This window comes from Equus asinus, chromosome 13, assembly GCF_041296235.1.
Source record: "Equus asinus isolate D_3611 breed Donkey chromosome 13, EquAss-T2T_v2, whole genome shotgun sequence".
Lineage (NCBI taxonomy): Eukaryota > Metazoa > Chordata > Mammalia > Perissodactyla > Equidae > Equus > Equus asinus.
This window is the reverse complement of record NC_091802.1, coordinates 18,939,543-18,957,204: the sequence shown is the minus strand read 5'-3', so window position 1 is coordinate 18,957,204 and position 17,662 is coordinate 18,939,543. Positions and strand designations below refer to the sequence as shown.

Below are 17,662 nucleotides of genomic sequence, written 5' to 3'. Positions count from 1 at the left end.
ATTCGTGGCATGGGAGGCCATAAGGTTAGATGAGGAATCTGCCTTTTACCTAAAGACTTCAGACACATGATTAGGAGGGAAAGACCTGAGTGACTCAGTTGCTCCTTAGTAACAATAGCCCACACTTACTATGTGCCAGACACTGTTCTAAGGGCTTTACACATATTAATTCCATTCTGATAACAGCCTTCTGAGATGGGTACTGTTATCATCCTTATTTTACAGATGAGGAAACTGAGGCACAAAGAAGTTAAGTAGCTCATTCATCACTCAACTGGTAGCTGGTGAAGATGAGATTCTTACCCAAGTCGTCTGGTGTCTAGGTCCATGCGTTTCAGCACCATGCACTCCTTGAAGGACAGTGCCAGTTTCTCTCACAAGTGCTGATACTGAGTTATGCTTTGTGGCACAGAGGAAAGGATGCCTGGACTAATTAGAAAACTAGAGTTCCAACCCTGGCTCTATCACTCTATTTTTGCAGCTCTCTAGGCTGTAAAATGAAGCGGGCTGGGTCAGATTCTTTCCAACTCTGCACCATTTGTTGGCAGAGAAGGGATTTGATATGCTGCCTCCTATCCTGAAATGGCATCTTTTCTTCTCCCTCTCCTTTCCTCCTCTTTAAAGAGAGCTAGGCACTCCCTTCTAGAGGGAAGGGTCTGAGACTAGGTGTCAGTAATCTTTCACTCCATCCTGCCTTCAGTTCCATTATCTGGGGGTGGGGGCTTGGGGGTGTGCTCTCCAGGTACAGGACCAGGGATTCACAGGTATTGCTTGGACCTGGCCTGCCTCAGCCGTGCCCTCTGGCCTTCTTCAGGCTGCCAAGGCCTGGCAGAGCTGTGGGTGGGCGCAGCCAAGGCACAGAGAACCAATCAGGGGAAGAAGCCACTTGGACTTGGTGCTTTCCCTTGCTGTTACCTCTTTGAACTGTTAGCTAGCCTCTGAACTGCAATCTATGGAAGACAGGCATGGATTTCCTTTAGCTATTTTCTGGAAGAGGTGGCATGGTAGTCTATTTGCTTTGGCTAGAGTGCCAAGACTGAGCTTATCTAGACTGATCAGGGACTCCAGGCACCCCTAGAGTATTTTGTGAAATGACCTTGCCTTCACCATCATGCACTCTGGCACTCCACCTGGAGACCAGAGGGGTGTCCCTCCCACTTGGTATGGATGACTCAGAATGAAGCAGGCCGACTTCATTTAGTTCAAGGCAGTGTTTTCTCTGGAAACTTCAGCAAATTGTTTTGTTAGCAATTTGGAAACTAGAAACTGAGCTTTCCCTAGATAGTAGTGCTGCCTTGTGTGCGATCAAGGGCACCACTAAATATCTCGTGATGGGTCTGCGGAGGGGTGAGAGAAGTGGGGAACCTCTACCCCTACCCCAGCCTGTTTCAGAGAACTGCCCTTTGGCCCCACCTCCCTTCCTCCACTATTGACATCAGATGCTTGTCTTCTAAAGGCAGGAAAGGGTGAAAGCTCTTACTTCTTTGGAAAGTCATGCTCCATTTCTAGAACCTTATCAGTGAGCTGAGGTGGCTTGTGCTGAAAGCTTGTGAGCTCTGTCTCACCAGTGACCAGAGAGGTCACTCACCCAAGAAACCCAGTCCCTGCTGGGGCAGGTCACAGCAGCTGTCCCAGAGCAGTCACTCCGTACCACAGATGGCAGAGGGATTTTGGTCCCTTTGCTTATTCATTCTCCTAACATTCAGGTGGTGGCTTTGGCAAGAGCCTCTTTGACCAGGCAAATTCCCAGCCTGGTCACTTGACCGGAGCCACACTGTCTGAAATAATCTTTATTGATCCTATTTCCCATCTAGTCTATTTTGTGGGAGGTAGAAAGTTGTGTTTTTTTTCCCCCAGAGCTAAGCTCTCTCTTAAGGGTGTGCTTGATGGAGAATCAACCAATGAGAGTTGCTCCACGTTTATCATCAGTGTTCTCCTCCAACCCCTCCACCTTCTCCAGCACCCCCCTCCTTTGTTGCACTTGATCAAGTACACGTGTTTCATCTTCAAAATAAAAATTTATTCAATCTGTAACAAGAACATTGGATCTGCACATTTGCGCACAAGTTCACATTTAAAAACAGCGGAGCACATCAGTAATAAAAAAATCTATGATACAAGTGGAACATCCCAACCACCAGGAAGATTAAGGAAGGAGATGAGACCACTCTTTATATTCTGCTTCAAATGCCTCAAAAAGGTCCCAGAGATTCCAGGGAGCACCTGCTTTTAATAAAATGCGAGCATAAAAGTTTGGGGTGGCCTGGGGTAAAGGTAACAGTCAGTGGGAGAGTCTTTTGGACTTGCTTTCCACATTTAGAACAAGTCTTACAAAATAAAGTAGAAAGAAAGAAAGAAAAAAGGCACCTTAAGCTATGCCAAGCAAACCAAAATCCAGTAAAACATAAAAACCAAACAATTCCCTGTGGGCTTACTGGCTGGGAAACATTTCAGGGCCGGTTCCCCAGTTTTCAGGTTGGGTCATCAGCTCAAGTTAAGCCCTGGGTATAAGCTCTGCATGTGTATACAGGATGCTGCCACCAGGGTCGCTGTGAGGACACAGATGGCAGCATAGTCATATACCCCTTGAGGCATCTTCAAGCCAATGGGGGATGATTCCAGTTTAGAAATCCTGTCCTAGGTCTCTGGGGCACTGAGAAAATGAGGCTGGTTCTCTTTCCACAGGAGGAGCCAGGCCCAGTCACCCTCCACTTTCGGGCTGGAAAAGTACTGAAGCACCTTGCAGTCACTCTCCATGGCATCAAAGGACCCCAGCCCGGCGAGAAGGGTTAGGAGTGTGCAGCTTCCTGCTTTTTCCTAACACAGGTGTCGGATGAGTTGAGGCAGCAAATACATTTATGCCTAACACATGCCTGATCTTTTAGTTTGGAAGGGAAAACAAAGTCCAAGATATTTTTAAGTTGGATTGGTGCTGAAAGAGCTAAAATTTCATCTCATCCACCATCAAAAAGCAAAACAAAATGAAACAAAAACGACACTAGCCATTCACCATTACGACCATCACTATAAGACACGCCATCACTGAGAAAATGACAACTATTTCCATACAGAGTGTTGGATGGGAGTGCAGGACACAGATGGAAGTCAGCTCCAGGTTTCCCCATTGACCCATGAGGGCTGACCGCTATGGCCATGCTCTGTGTGAGGACTCACGGGACAGCCAGGGCTGGGTGCCTGGAAGAGGAGGAGATTGAGCGGCCATCAAGATGATGCACGTTTTAATACCCACAATGTAAACACAGTATCCACAAATAGTTGTCCAAAAAGCCAAAGAATGGCTTTATTTAAAAATTTTGAAATGCCCTTAAAAGTGACTTTTGCATAATGCTTTCTTTCTTAAAAGAAAAAAAGAGAAACAACTCCCACAAAAACATCTTTACCAAACATGTCTAGATCACTTCAGAACTGAGATCCTCAGATGGAACAGGTGAACGTTTCTGTGAGCTGCTACGTCTCAGAAGCTTCATGTCTATCCAACAGTATTTGTCTAGGGCCCTTTAGCAGGAAGGGACCTCCGAGCCTAGGCTGTCAACCTCAGGCTGTTCTTGGAGCTCTTAGTAGTTCCCAAAATGAGAAAGAGGAAATACCAGTTGGGATAAAGGTACAGAACCAGGAAAATGCTAGATAAAGAGCCTGAAGAGGCTGAGATGCTAGGAATGATCCCAAACATTCAGAATCTGAAAGGCAACCAAAATGAGGAGAGACGAATGTTACTACACTACAGTACTACCTTTCTACTATAGTATACACTACTTCTAAGTGTTTCTAAAATCAGGAAACGGTTGGGGTTTCTCTCCTTCCTACAGACCAGGTAACCATGCAGATTACAGCTCAAAATCTGTGTGCTCCTGGGGCTTTTACCCCATGCACCAAAATGTTACTCTTTTTACACACACACACACACACCCCTCCAGAGAAATTTAGAGTCAACTATGATGGTTTTCAAAATAAAGCTAAAGAGAGGCACTGAGTAAGAGGTCAAGACTTTTTCTATTCATCTATTAGACTTTTCCTTTTCATCTCTGTTAATCGACTAGACCTGCTGTTCTGGGTCTGGGTTTTCCATGAACAGAAATGGGAAATAGGCCACCCAAGATTATCAAAAAGTTTGGAGAGAAGAAAGTCTGGAAAGTCCTTGACAGCTCGTCATGCACTTTCTCTGGACATCTCTCTGCTATGTAAGTAACACAGACCACTCAGCTGTGGGAGTCTGAGAGGGCTGGCAAAACCCCATGGCATGGCTGAATTACAGACCCTGTGTAGAGGATGTTTATTTAGGCAGGAAAATAAATTATTAAAAAAGAAAAGAAAAGAAAAGAAAGTTAAAAAAAAAAAAAAAGGCAGAGCAAGACCATTTACTCTTAAAAAAAAAGTTTTTCTTCACAGCATTAGAGGGTTTCCTCCCCACCTTTGTTGTTATTTAATGCAGTGAGAGTGAGCATTAAACACAGTCACAGGGGAGAGAGAGAACAGTGCAAGCCTGTTGATCCTGCTCGTACTGCTTAATGTGAGGGATGCTGTCATCTCCAGGGGTTAGCGTGAGTGGAGACCATTCTCTTCACCTCCATGCAAATCCTCCTCTCCCCACCCCTGCCACTACTTCCTGTCCTTTCCCCGTCACACTGGTGACGTAACTGCCTCAACAAGACAGGGCAGCCTAGATGGGTGAGCCCTGGAAATTCACAGCCCTGTCTTGCAAGCCTCCTCACGCTGGGACATACCACCTAACAAAACACTTTACAACACATTAAATATCCAGGAATCACAAAGGTCTGTGGATGATACATTTGAACATTTACGGAAACTATTCAGGGACAGCAGAAGTACATATAATTACTACACCACAAAGACACTTACAGCAGGTTTCTGTCCAATCCACCTCCCAGCAGTGATGTCAGACCCAACCACAGCTTCTATGGCAACTGGATTCACAGCTCCTTTTGAGCACCTATGAGTGGCCTCAGTCCACTTTTTCTCTCTCCTTTGGGTCATCCTACTACCTGCCCCCACCACACTCTAGCCTCTGACATCACCTTGACAGTCTGTGCACCTGTCTTTTCCTCTTGGTGCTGTGATGAACCAAAAACCTAAACCAAGTCTGCACTCAGTCAATCTCTCAGCAGTGTGGACATCAACCAAAGCAAACAGAAAGCAAATTTGCAAACCTCTTCAGTTGTGATGAACTGCAGAGGGTGTTTCATTCCAGGCTAAATATGCTTTCTGTAAGAAGCTGAAATAGGCTGTGGCAGGTGCTCCTGTGTTAAGGATCTCCACTACAGCAGCAAAGCAGCAGCATCCTAAATGGAGTCATTAAGGGTGCCAGCCCTTGGCCGAGGTCTCCCTGCAGCTTTTCAGCCTGATCCATTAGGAGCTTCCACCCTGGGCAGCAGTAACACTTGTACACGCTCCCTGGCTGTGGTTTAGCTATGGGCAAATAACGTTCTGGGAGTTCAGTCTCCAAGAGAAATCAGCCTTCAGTCAAACTGTGATCTAATGGGAGCCTTTAGGGGTTTCTCTGAGGAGGAAGTTACTAACGCATAATTTGGCAGGAGCTGGCAGTTAGTCTCCATTTAAACAAAACTACTGCCAACCTCTACAGATTCCTACCAGCACCCCCGAGTCTGATGTCTGTGTTTTCCAGTTGTAGCTTTACTCGTTCTTAAGAAAATAAATCAAAAAGACCCTACAACGTCAACAACAAAACATTCTAAGAAAGCGTCAACATTATGTACATAAATACTGCATATAAACTAAAGAAATGACAAATCTTCCAGGAAAAGAAAAAAGAACTTATGTCAAGTGTTAACAGTCAAAATATCGAAAAGAAAACTTTGCATTCAATGGAGGTTATACACATGTAACAATTCAAAGGTCATCTATGAAATTAAAAAAAAAATAGGCAGCACTGGGAGAAACAGCATGAGGGAGGAAAATAAATTGGAAAAAAATATGGCCATTAAACTCAGAAGGCCCACAGAATTATTCAAGTAATGGAAGGGTTAAAACCCTACATATGTATTCATTTTACAAGAACACACTGACTTTCAATTGCTGTTTTTCAAACTTGTCCCTATTGTTGTTCAAACTTGTCTTGATTGAGAGGATGCTGCAGAGCACATTTCCTGGCAGGGAGAGCCAGGATGACCACCTGTGGGGAGCCCACCGACCCAGAAGATCCTGGGCAGTAACCTCCCCACCCCTGACTTTACCTCCTCCTTCTCTTAGGCTTTCCCCTACAGAAGAACCCTCAGGTTTCATTTGGGGCGGGAGTTCACTTTTAATTAAAAATTATTTGCTAGGAAAAAATGGATTTGCTTGATAAGCTTACAAAGCCAGCCATTATCATTATCATTTCTTCATGGAATACCAGAAGAAATGGATTCTGGAAGACCCCCTTTGAAAGCAAAGCAGAACCTGCCCACTTCAGGAACTCCAATGGGCTGGGGACCAAGGCTGAGAGCACTGTGCTGTCTGGCTGTCCTTCAGCCCATCCGATGCATCAGGTCTAGAGACCAAACCATCATCACACAGGCCCAGGGAGCACTTCCAATTTCTAGCTTCATCCCCACCCTCCCCATCTGCTTCCTTCTTCAATCAGGCAAGCATGCCTTTTTTCAGAGGGCAAAATGAGGAGCAGGTGGCAGTTGACTGAAAAACAGCAATTTGACTTTGATAAAGGTGTTCTATGAAAATGAGTCTTTTTTGAGGTTTGAATTATCTAAAAATAAAAAATGATAAAATGGTCTTGCTGTCCAAATCAATCTCTTTCTCTCTCTTTCTCACACACAGAGAAAAAGCCCAAACCCTGCATGCGCCAGAACAGTAAAATGACAACAAATATTATAAAATTAACCAATAAAGTGCATGTTCCTTACATATTACACCTGCCCCTTTTACAAACATTTCTTATAGAAAGTCACATGTGTAGGCTCAGAATCACATGGTATTATAGAAGGGGTTGGTTGTCCGTTTTTTATCATTTGCTTTTTTCAGTCTCCTAAGGGGGTGAGTTCTGCCATGCTGCTGACGGGGCGCCACAGCCAGCCTTGGAGCTGGGCCTGCACACTGCTGTCCCTGGGTCTGTAGCAAAGGAAGGCCTCCTTCAGAACTAGTCAATTCAGGTCCTGCCCTGGGGAGCAAACACTGCTGACTGTGACCAAATTCTTTGGCATACTGCACCAGAGGCCTCTCCACTGGCTTGCTCTGTGCGATACACTCTGTTGTTCTGAGTTGCTCTACAAAATACTTGGTGGGTTCCAGGTTCTGGGAGGCATCTGAGTTTTCTGGGGGCTCCTGGACCTCCATGGCATGCATGCCTGAGTCTGTTCTGATGAAGGGCTGAAGCAGTTTGAGATGAGGGGACTCAGAGGACACAGGTTCCCTCTCTGGTAGACAGTCTTTACAGAGGTCCAGGTAACCTAACTTGGCGAGGGAAGCTGAACGCCTGATTTGGGATGGTTTGGTGAGCCCTACCTGGCAAATTGCTTGGGACTCAATTTCTTTAGCGTTCTCCTTCACCACACTGGGGCTGTGGCTGAGACACTGTACACTGTCACTACTAGAGCTTTGTGGGAGTCGAGAGGCTACAGGTGATGGGTCCAGTTTTTCTTGTGACGCCCCAATCTTGTCACCAAGTTTGCTAATTAAACTTAGGTCTTCGCTACTTAATTGGGAGCCCTTGTACGGCACTACATTGCCACTGGAGAGGGGACCCTCTTGGCTTCCTTCCCAGCTGCCCTGCTCTGCAGAGGGCTCGCTGTCTGTGGTGCTGCTTTGCTCTGTGCAGCCTTGCAGGTGAACCACGGTCTGGGGATGCAGGTAATCCAAGCTGGCAGATGGTACGTGGGTTGTGTGACTAACAAAAGGCGCTGCTGTCTTCAGGGCTGTTGCCGGGCTGTTGCCCCAGTCTTCCGGACTGCTCAGGGTTGAGGTCGGGTTGGTGGGCCTGTTGTGTTCAGGAGAGGAAGAACGAGGCAGAGGTAGCACTTTGGGGTGCAGAGCAACCTGGTTGGGGCTCAGAGTCCTGTTCAGATTTTCATCCAACGCACAGAGGACAGTAATGGACTTCTCCACTTTCACTTTCCTCAGTCCTTGCTCCCTACTCTTTTCACTGGTGACTATGTCACCCCCTGGCCCAGAGTGATTGGGTGATGTAACTGTGTGGGTATATTCAATGATTTCTATCTTCTTGGGAAGGGGAAGAGGGACTGCCTGCGTCTCAGATCCCTGGCATGAAACCACAGTCCTCTGCTCCGTCAGGACTCCTTCCTGCTTTGTTCTAGTACCTGACCCTGGGCACTCTTGAGGAGCAGGCAAAGGGTGAAACTCCAGTGGCTCAGGTGCTGGAATCATGGCATTTTGCTCAGAATAGGGTAGTGAGCCAGCCTCGGACCCAGTGCATTTCCCTTTGCCCTTGTTCATCTCTGGTTCCTTGGGGACAAATGAATGTTCTAGGGTGGCTTCATCACTCTTCCCTTTTGGTGCTAGGTCTGGCACAGAAGAATCATTCTTGGAATTCTTACGAGTAGATGATGAGGTACAAGCAGGGGCAGTACCATGGTGCTCTTGCTCCTGCCGTAAGCGCTCCTCAAACTCCAAGGTGGCTCGCCTCACGGACCCAGGGCACCACTTGGCACCTGGGTGTATCCCTGGGCCCCAGAGCTCTTGTTCCCCTTCAGCTGGTTCCTCTTCTTCCAATTCTGAGGTGAATGAGTATGTGGTTAGGCAGCCTTCTGGGTCCCACTTCCCTGAGTCTTTGGCTAGTTCTGGCTGGGCTGTGCAGGAACCCTCATTCTGCTCCAGATTTCCAGGTTTGTTCTCCAGGACCTGGGCCCTCTCGAAGGGCAGCTCATGGACGGTGTGCTTCTTTGGTGTATGGCATGGGTTGGATAGGAGGTCTCCTTTCAGTTGAATCTGTCCAACTCCTTGACTGATGGATTCAATCTCAGTGACGATTTCTTTCACCGACATCACATTTTCTGAGTGAGACTGCAAGAAGACATCTGGGCTGACCAGTTCTGAGATTGCCTAAGAGGAGAAAAAAGTGTGATGGTTATGACCAATCATAGTCTAACTGAAAATGCCAGATTTTCTGCTTCCTAACCCTCTAATCCAGAACCTTCTGCCTTTGAGGACACAAATCATGGAATGCCTGGGACCGTCCTCTGCCTGGGACTGTACTCTGACCATCTGTTTTATCATACAAGACAAAAACAGATTCATCAAAGGCAGAGACACAAAATTAGTTACAGGGTGTATCACTGTCTACTAAGCTTTCTATTCTGCTTACTCAAACAGGATTCCAACCCAGTATCTTGCTCCAAAAACGAACAGCAAATAGCCTTGGAGGCTCCTGTAATCCTTATTTTTCTAAGACCATGAGCCTGAAGGATTTAGGCCATACTAGGGTAAATGAAATCTTTCTTCTTTGGCCTATCAACTTCTAGTTTGATCCTAACCAAGGGGAAGAGTTCCATTCAAGGGCTCAGTGGCCACCTTAAATATGCCCAGTGTTAGATGGGCACGACGGGTGAGGCTATCATCTGATGTCTGATTTGGAGACTCACTGCTCTCTTCTCTCTTCTGTCTTGCCAACTTGCATCCACGTGCTCCTACTGCTTCTCCTAGCAGTAGCATCCCAGCACACGAGGGCTCCCTGTACCTGAGTGCACAATTCCTAGGTTTCACATGGCTCCTTCTGGGAAAGGTTTACTTGGCTTATGCAGTCACGTGCCTGAGCAAACTTAGCAACAGTGACTCTCTGACATTTTACTGTTCTACCACTTACAAATTCCCAGATGGATTTAGAACAAGGCCAAAGAAAATTGGCCAATGCAAAATCAAGTCCTATTGTAAAAGAATAGGAATTTCAAAACCTGGAAATGGCCCTTGGAGACCTCTTAAAGTGGCATCATCATGATCATTAATCTATTTTGTTAACATTTTTATAAGCCTCCGAAGTATGACATTTCCCTAGGAATTGTTCTGGTCTTTCTCCTTCAAAAGAGAGTCAGGGCTAGTACAAGTGAACAAGGTCAGTTATGCCTTTGGGAGACATCTGCTGGGACATCAGGCAGAGGCAAATTTGCCAAGACAGGGAGTGAAGCTACAGTAGGCCCGGTGAGTGCATGGGCTGTGGAGAGAGTGCTCAGATGACCAGGGACTTTGCAGAAAAGCTATTTCTGTCAGAGCTGCTACACCCATTGGTCCAAAGGAGAGCTCAAGCATTCTCATCTCCCAGTAGAAAAGAAACAGAGGCATAGCCTTTGGGGAGAGGAGACAGAAGCAGAGTCAATGATTGCCTGGGTAGTTCAGAAGAGAGAGAGCAGATGAGTAATGGACGAGGTGGTAAATACAAGTGGACAGATGTCAGGAGAGATCAAAAATCTAGTCAGCTCCACTGAAATCATTAAGTAAAGTTTAGTCTGTTAGAGTAAATCATTTACTTCCTAACTACTCTATTACACTGATCTAAGGTATCACTGTTTTTAAGATGCATCCCGATTTCAGAAGTGTCAAAATGAGAATAAGTGTGAGTCTTAGAATTGATGATATATGGTGATCCTTTTCTTGGTCTGTGATGGCTCATAAGAGCTCATATGCCACTAAGAGGAATCTTGGGATTCTGTTGGCTCTCAAATCATTTCCCCAAACCATCCCTCAATTCTTGAATACCCCAGGGTCTATGAGGAACAATTCAGAAACATATTAACAGCAAGAATAGCATGGCAATCAGTTGCTACTCCAACACCCATTTACATATGTCTAGTCTTTGAATTTTCTGAGACAGAAAGAATTTCCCAAACAAATCCATCTCCTCAGAGAGAGACAGGTCCCACTTGGGCAGCACAAGAGCCCCCTGCCCTTTATTACTGGTGAGATTCGATCTCAACTGTGGAGGTTGAGGGAGGGGACCTCTCCTTGTTCAGCCAGGACATTTGTCTTGGCTAATCCCTTCTTCCCTCATTCCCTCAGAAGTGCTTCCAATGACACCAAAAACCTGGAAAGATAAATTTCACAAAAGGAAACTGATGTAAACAGTTTTTAAACCCTAAGTTTTCAAGGAAAGTCTCAGTCAGACTGTCTCTCCTATACTGCCTTGCTAAATCTTTAGCAACATTAAAAATAAAGTGAACACAGCAGAATCCCAAATATTCTGTCTTCGGAGAGAACCTCATGAGGTGGGGAGCCATCAAGGTAGTTTTTACCTTTGACTGCTCCTCATCTATTGAAGATTCTTCAGAGGCATGGGGAGTATTACTCAAAGAGCTGCTTCTCTGGTCATCAGCTGTCACTTCAGAAGGGGCTACTTCTACCATTGACAGTCGACAGCTCTCACTCCTTCCTCCACCCAGTTCCTCCATCCTTGAATGGGAAAAAGATCGGGAGCGGGTTTCTTGGGAAAGTTCTACAAACTTCTCTAGGGCGCTAAAAAAATCAATGCGATCTGTACTGAAATCTGAGACTTCAGCCTGGCAACTGGGTTGGGGGCTCGGTGACTCAGGATCAGGGGACATGGGGAGATCTTTCAGGCGAGATGTCAATTCTTCCATAGGCAGTAAGTGGACATTCATGTCTGCTTTCAGAGCATCTGTCTCCAAATCTTCGACTGTTAAGTCTGAGAACTTGTTGGCCATTTCTGGGGCCTGTCCAGGTTGGATTAAGGCTTTGGATGCATGGCAATTGTCAAGAGGGAATTTTGACTCATTGAGACAACATCCTGATGAGCATCCATTGATGTCATTTAGGTTTAATTCATCTTCAATCTGTCCGGCATGTAATTCCCTAGAAGTAAACTCCAAGCAGATCACTCTTTCTTTGGTACACAGGCCTTTCTGATTTTCATCTTGCGGGATGACATGTTCCACAAAGACGGGGGATATGGGTGGGTGACTCTCCATGGTCTTCACCTCGGCAATCTGGTCTGCTGAGGTAGTGATCTCCTTCTTGTTGAGTTCTAGCCCTGGTTTGCAGATGGGTTCGTGGTGGTCTGAGAGGTCACTATCTGAATGAGATCTCCAGAGCTTGTTATGCCGCTGTTTGCTGTGGAGAACATACACAGGAAACACTTTACTCTGGTTTGTGAACACAGTCAGCACCCACCCAGGAAATCGCTCCCAGATAAATTTAAATCTTAACCTGCAAATGCTTTGTTAATGCCCACTGGATGTAGGCAATAAACATTTGAAAAGATGCTCAATTTAACTAATAACAAAACAAAGACCAAAAAACAAAAACAAAGCAAAACAGCAAAAAACAAATCTGAGATCTGATATTTTACCTATCAGACTGACAAGAGCCAACATGGTTGCTAACAGCCAGTGTTGATGGTGGTGTGGCCAAACAAGCCCTCTCATATACAGGTGGGAGGAATGTGAATTGTAGATTCTTTTCTGTGTGTGAGGAAGATTGACCCTGAGCTAACATCTGTGCCAATCTTCTACTTTATGTGGGATGCTGCTGCAGCGTGGCTTGATCAGCAGTGCTGGGTCCACATCTGGGATCAGAACCTGCAAACCCCAGGCCGCCAAAGCGGAGTGAGCGAACTTAACCACTACGCCAGCCCTGAACAGTAGAATTTTTAAGAGTGAAATCTAGCAGTAGCTCTCAAAATTTAACCCTTTAACCAGCAAATCTTCCTTTAAGAATTTGTCTTGGAGAAATACTACTATAAGTGCACAAAGATACACATATAAGGACGTTTGCTATAACACTGTGGAACTAAAAAATTAGACACCAAAAAAAAAAAGAGGATTTATTTAAATTACAGTGCATACACTTAGATGCTATGAGGCTGTTAAAAAGTCAGGTATTTTAGTGGAATGATGTCCAAGGTATAGTATTAAGTGAAAAAGCATGTTGAACACATTTGGAATGGTCAGTTCCCATGTTAGAATAAGTATAGGAAAATATCTGGAGGAAAATCACCCAACTGTTAACAGTGTTTCTTTCAAGGAAGGCAGAATACTTTTAGGGAGGACTTTACTTTCTATACTCAGTAGTTCTATAATTTTGTAATTTTTAAAATAATGAGCATGTTTCACACTAATAACCAGAAAAAGAAAACTAAAACAGTATCCAAGTAACACAAAGAGACCTACTCTATTGGAGCCCATTACAAGTCCTCATAATTGGGATGAAGAGCTGATGTAGGATTAACCACTGACTTGGAAGTGTGAGGAGGGTGGTAATCTTTCCCGAATTAGAAAGCGAAGATGAGGGTAGTAAACCTGGAGAAAAAGGTTGCTAACAGAATGGAATAGGATGAGCATGAAGTACAAGCCCCTTTCATACGGATCTCTGGATAAAAACGATCAAGCTTAGGTGACACCTGGAAAAGCAGGTGAGCCAAAGGAAGACCACACACACACATCCATCTTTTAGGTTAATTTTATGGAGAGAAGATCTGATGTGGGGATGAGATTTCATTTCAAACCACATTCTCTAACAAGGAAACAGTTCCCAAAGCCCTAGCCAAAAAAAGAGAAAGGTGGCCCTGTGGCTGGTCAGGATCCTGCCCAGGGAACAGGTCGTTAAATGTGGCATTTAGGGGAGTGTTTTCCATGACTTACAAGCTGCTGAAGAGTTACCTAACCGCAGGGTGGAATGGGAAACAGCCCAAAACAACTCACCCCGGGCTCAGAGCCACGCCTGCCTCGGCTGCTTGCGAATCTCTGCTGAGTCATTCGCCTGCACTAACGTGAACCCCTGCCCGTTCTCAGTTCTGCACCTGCTCTCACCTCCCACTGCCTGTCTGCTGCTTGGGTGGGGCTCTCTCTGACTCAGAACTGCACAGGAGAAGGGTGCTTTTCCGGGTAGGGAGCAGGTCAATCTGTTTATGAAGACAAGCTATAATCAATTAGCTGGGTATGAGGTAGGGTTTTCACCCTTTCTAAGCTGCACAAACTCTAGCCACCCCTAGGAGGAGACAACATATTGGACATCCCAAAGGAGTGAGTAGCTGTGGAGAGGGGCAAGCTGCTTGATTGGATAGGTGGGACCTAAAACTGTGACCAACAGATGCCAATGTGCGTCCTTTTAAAGTTTCTTCTTTTATATCTAGACAGCCTTGTTTTCTGAGCTAAATATGACTATGTTCTCCAATTTCTATTCCTCAACTATCATGAGGATGTTCAAACCTGCACCAACTCCTCCCAGACACCATGGCAGGCAATTCTTGTGATGCAAATAACTAGGAAGACATCTCTCAGGGAGTACCTGTTCTCACCTTTCTAATAATATAAAAGAACAGCTTATCTTATCAGTCTGCAGGCAAATGAGATGTTTTCATGATCCCAAGAACCTACCAAAGTAAGATTTTTTTAAACAGCCTAGAAATCACTAATTAATCAGGAAGGAATGAGAGAGTGAAGTTATGCCAATAGGCACAAACAATGCAGGTTTCAGAGGAAGTGGCTGACATCATAGCTGCTTTGCCCAGCAGGGATTTCCTCCTCTTCCTGGGGGAGACAATCATCAGAAAATATTGAGTCAGGGTTCTGGAATTAAACTGACACTTACAAAGGAGAATGAAAAAATCCCAATCCAAAGAAAGGTCTGATTCTGTTGCCTTTTTCATTTTTGCAATGGGACCTGCAGGGAGAGTGGCAGGCAGCCCTCTGATATTCATTACCCTGGCCTTTGAAGCACTGCTACTCCAAGTGCTCCTTCCTGATCCCCTCCCCCGACCTCTCCCTCAGGGATTATTAACCTCTGTGCCGAATTTTGTGCTTATCATTCCCTTCTTTTTATAGTGTCATCACACGTTTTGTTCTTAATATACTGCTTAGTTTTACATATTTTGAACTTTATATAAATGAAATCATACTGTATGTTTTCTACAACTGCTTTTTTTGCCTAAGATTATGTTTTTAGACTCATTGACGAGTGGAGCTATAATTTCATAGAGTGTAATGAATATGCTGCAATTTATTTCTCCATACGGTTGATGAACAGTTTGGCTATCACAAACACCAATGTCATAGACATTCTTGTGCCTGGTGCACACTTTGGTTTCTCGAAGGTGTTATACATAGGAGTGGAAAGGGTGGGTCCAGGGCATGGATGCATCATCAGTTTTACTCTGTAAAACCAAACTGTTTTCTGATGAAGCTCTTTTGCAAGCCAGTTTTTCTAATGCTCTGTCACTGGTAGGGGATAGATGTAAGACATCAGATCATATTTATTATTTTAAACTTTTATGTTTAAACTCAGCTGACTCTCCCCACCTCTTCCACGTAGGCAGCAAGTAAACAAGTTGCCAAAAAGAACTTCAGAGTTGGTTTGATGGTTAGATGATGCAACCGAGTCTCAAGTTCTTTTTTCCCTGGACTGGCCTCTGACCTGAATTTGGATTCACATAAACACACTGACACACATGAGATGACTAGGCCATTCTGGGTAAGAATTTGGCTCTTTACTTAGTAAATGAACAAGAAGGAAATCTAAACGACAGGACGCATATGACATCCCATTCCCTTGCCTCCACTTGCTTGCTTTCTTATTGTTTCACGTTTGGTGTATAAGCACCAACTCTGTTTGAGAAAGTTATATAGAGGAAAATACTGCTAAAAATGGAGTATCAGTTACAGTAAAATCAGACTGTTTATGGTTACTTCTTAGGGTATTAGGTAGCCTGTAGAAAGGAGAAGGAGGAAGAGAAAAAGCATCAATTGAGCATTTTCTGTGTTCTGTGCATGGTCCTAAATGCTTTAAGATTATTTCACTGCAAAGCTATTAAGAAAATCCTTTAAACCTCAATTGAGATTGGCTGTCACCTGACTAGGAATCCACGTCCTCTCATTCTCTGGTTCCCTCCTGCTGGCTGACCACTGTGCACCAGCTAACTAGACTTCAGTGTCTCCACCAGCAAAGCCAGGGTAAAAGACAACTCTGTCTCCTCTGGCCCTGGTGACATGGGCATCAAAGAATTAAAACTGACATCTATGAGGACATGTGGCACAAATTCTCCCTGGCCGCCACCCAGTTTTTCTTCCTTGCCCCTGATACACTGGAACCTAATATCACAGACACATGGTAAGGCTTGCAGATGCCTGAAATCTGAACTCGTCGAATGGAACATAAATCTGCCAGATAGCTGCATGATCAGAGTGCAGAATAACAAACAGGGCTGCTGGCAGTTTAATGGAAGGTTTCAACACACACACACACACACACACACACACACTCCCTCCTCCTGCCTCACTCCCATCCCCTGGCTATAAAAACAGAAAATATAAAATTAGATACGAACAGCATCAGTGGCTTTATGATACCTTCTCTTTTAGGTCTCAAGGAGAATATTAAATATTAGCTTTCCCCAGGCTCTTAAAAGACATAGTGAAAGATGCAGAAAGTCCCTTGTATTTCAGAGGAGCTGTCACTGTTTGGCCCACACCCTCACATCCTGATTAAGAGATATAACTAATTCATAAATCACTACAGGGACCTGGTGTCACCTTGGTAAACTTCTACCAAGAGATCAAAGTAGCAAGCTAACACCCTCAAAAGCTAAACCTAACAGGAGGCTGCCACCTCAAGTTAAGCCACCCGTGCCAGCCTGGACAACCGTGGGGCGAGAGAATGCTAGAACCAGGGCTCTATCTCTTTGGGAAAATCCCCACATGTTTCCTGGGAGAGGATATGAAATACAAGATCTTAGCACCTGGACAGGAAATGGAATTTCTTTGTGAATAGAATGACTGGGATTTTTCTAAGGACTTTCCTCTCCTGGTCACCTAAGGTGCAAGGCTTGAGAGAGCTTCAGACAGTCACAGGAGTCTGGGGCTTCTCCTTTGCTCTTGTAGGCAAGCAGATCCTGGAGCAGTACTCCAGAGCTGGGCAAGAGTCTGTTGGGCCCAATGCACTTGGCAGGTAGCCCGCAAGTGCCGTTTCTTGACAACACATCACAGATCACAGACCCTAATGGCTGTATATCCAGCAGGCACCCCCACTCTTTTTCCTTACTGGCAGAGGCCTGATTTACTTTGGGTGTTCACTGTCCTATGGGTTCAGGGAATATGGCACTTCCCTGGATCCAGAGGGTGAATGTGAATTTGTTTTAGCCAGTCCAGGAAATTCTATTTTCCTGGCCAGCGATTAGTTTCAGGCATGCGACCCAGTCCTGGCCAACGAGTCTTGCGACGGGGAGTCTATTGGGGAGCTTCTGGGAAGGGTCTTCCCCCCTAATTGAAATGCCCATTCATTCAGCCAGATGCTGTGGAGTTTACAGGTAGATGCCTAGAAATGTGGCAGACATATGGCAATCATGAGGAGAAAGTTCAAGGACCACGCCCCTCACCAGGGAAGGGAGAGCGCTGCAGTCCCTGATCACATCAGTCACTGCAGTCTACGCCTGCGCTTCTTGTTACAAGAGGTGTCAAACTGTCCAACTTCTTAAACTACCTGTAGCTGGGTCTCGGGCCAGGTATCTTCTGTTTGCCTCTGCAGATCCACTCTTCAGCTTTTCCACCCTGCTCTCTGCCCCAGAGGCTGATCTATGGACAACAGCAACAGGCCTCCTTGTCTTCTGATTTCCACAGGGTTTGGCTAATGGGGAGCCCCAGAAGTAGACTAGAAGGAGGAGAGTGAAGGCAGGCCATTTATTCCCCAAGCTCCTTCCCCTAAGGGTCATTTCAGGCTG

At 45.3% G+C, this 17,662-nt stretch overlaps 1 protein-coding gene across 6 annotated transcripts in view; it reads right to left on the bottom strand.

Moving 5' to 3' along the window:
- Positions 1–1,998: 1,998 nt before the first annotated feature.
- SSH2 (slingshot protein phosphatase 2) overlaps positions 1,999–17,662 on the bottom strand; it is a 240,276-nt gene continuing 224,612 nt past the window's right edge. For all 6 annotated transcript variants that reach the window (XM_014826925.3, XM_044746250.2, XM_044746252.2 and 3 more), the window contains 2 exons: positions 11,229–12,063; positions 1,999–9,048 (listed from right to left, as the gene is read on the bottom strand). In XM_014826925.3, coding sequence (XP_014682411.2) covers positions 6,958–9,048; positions 11,229–12,063 — 2,926 coding nt within the window. In that variant the 3' untranslated portion in view covers positions 1,999–6,957. The remainder of the gene's footprint in view (positions 9,049–11,228; positions 12,064–17,662) is intronic.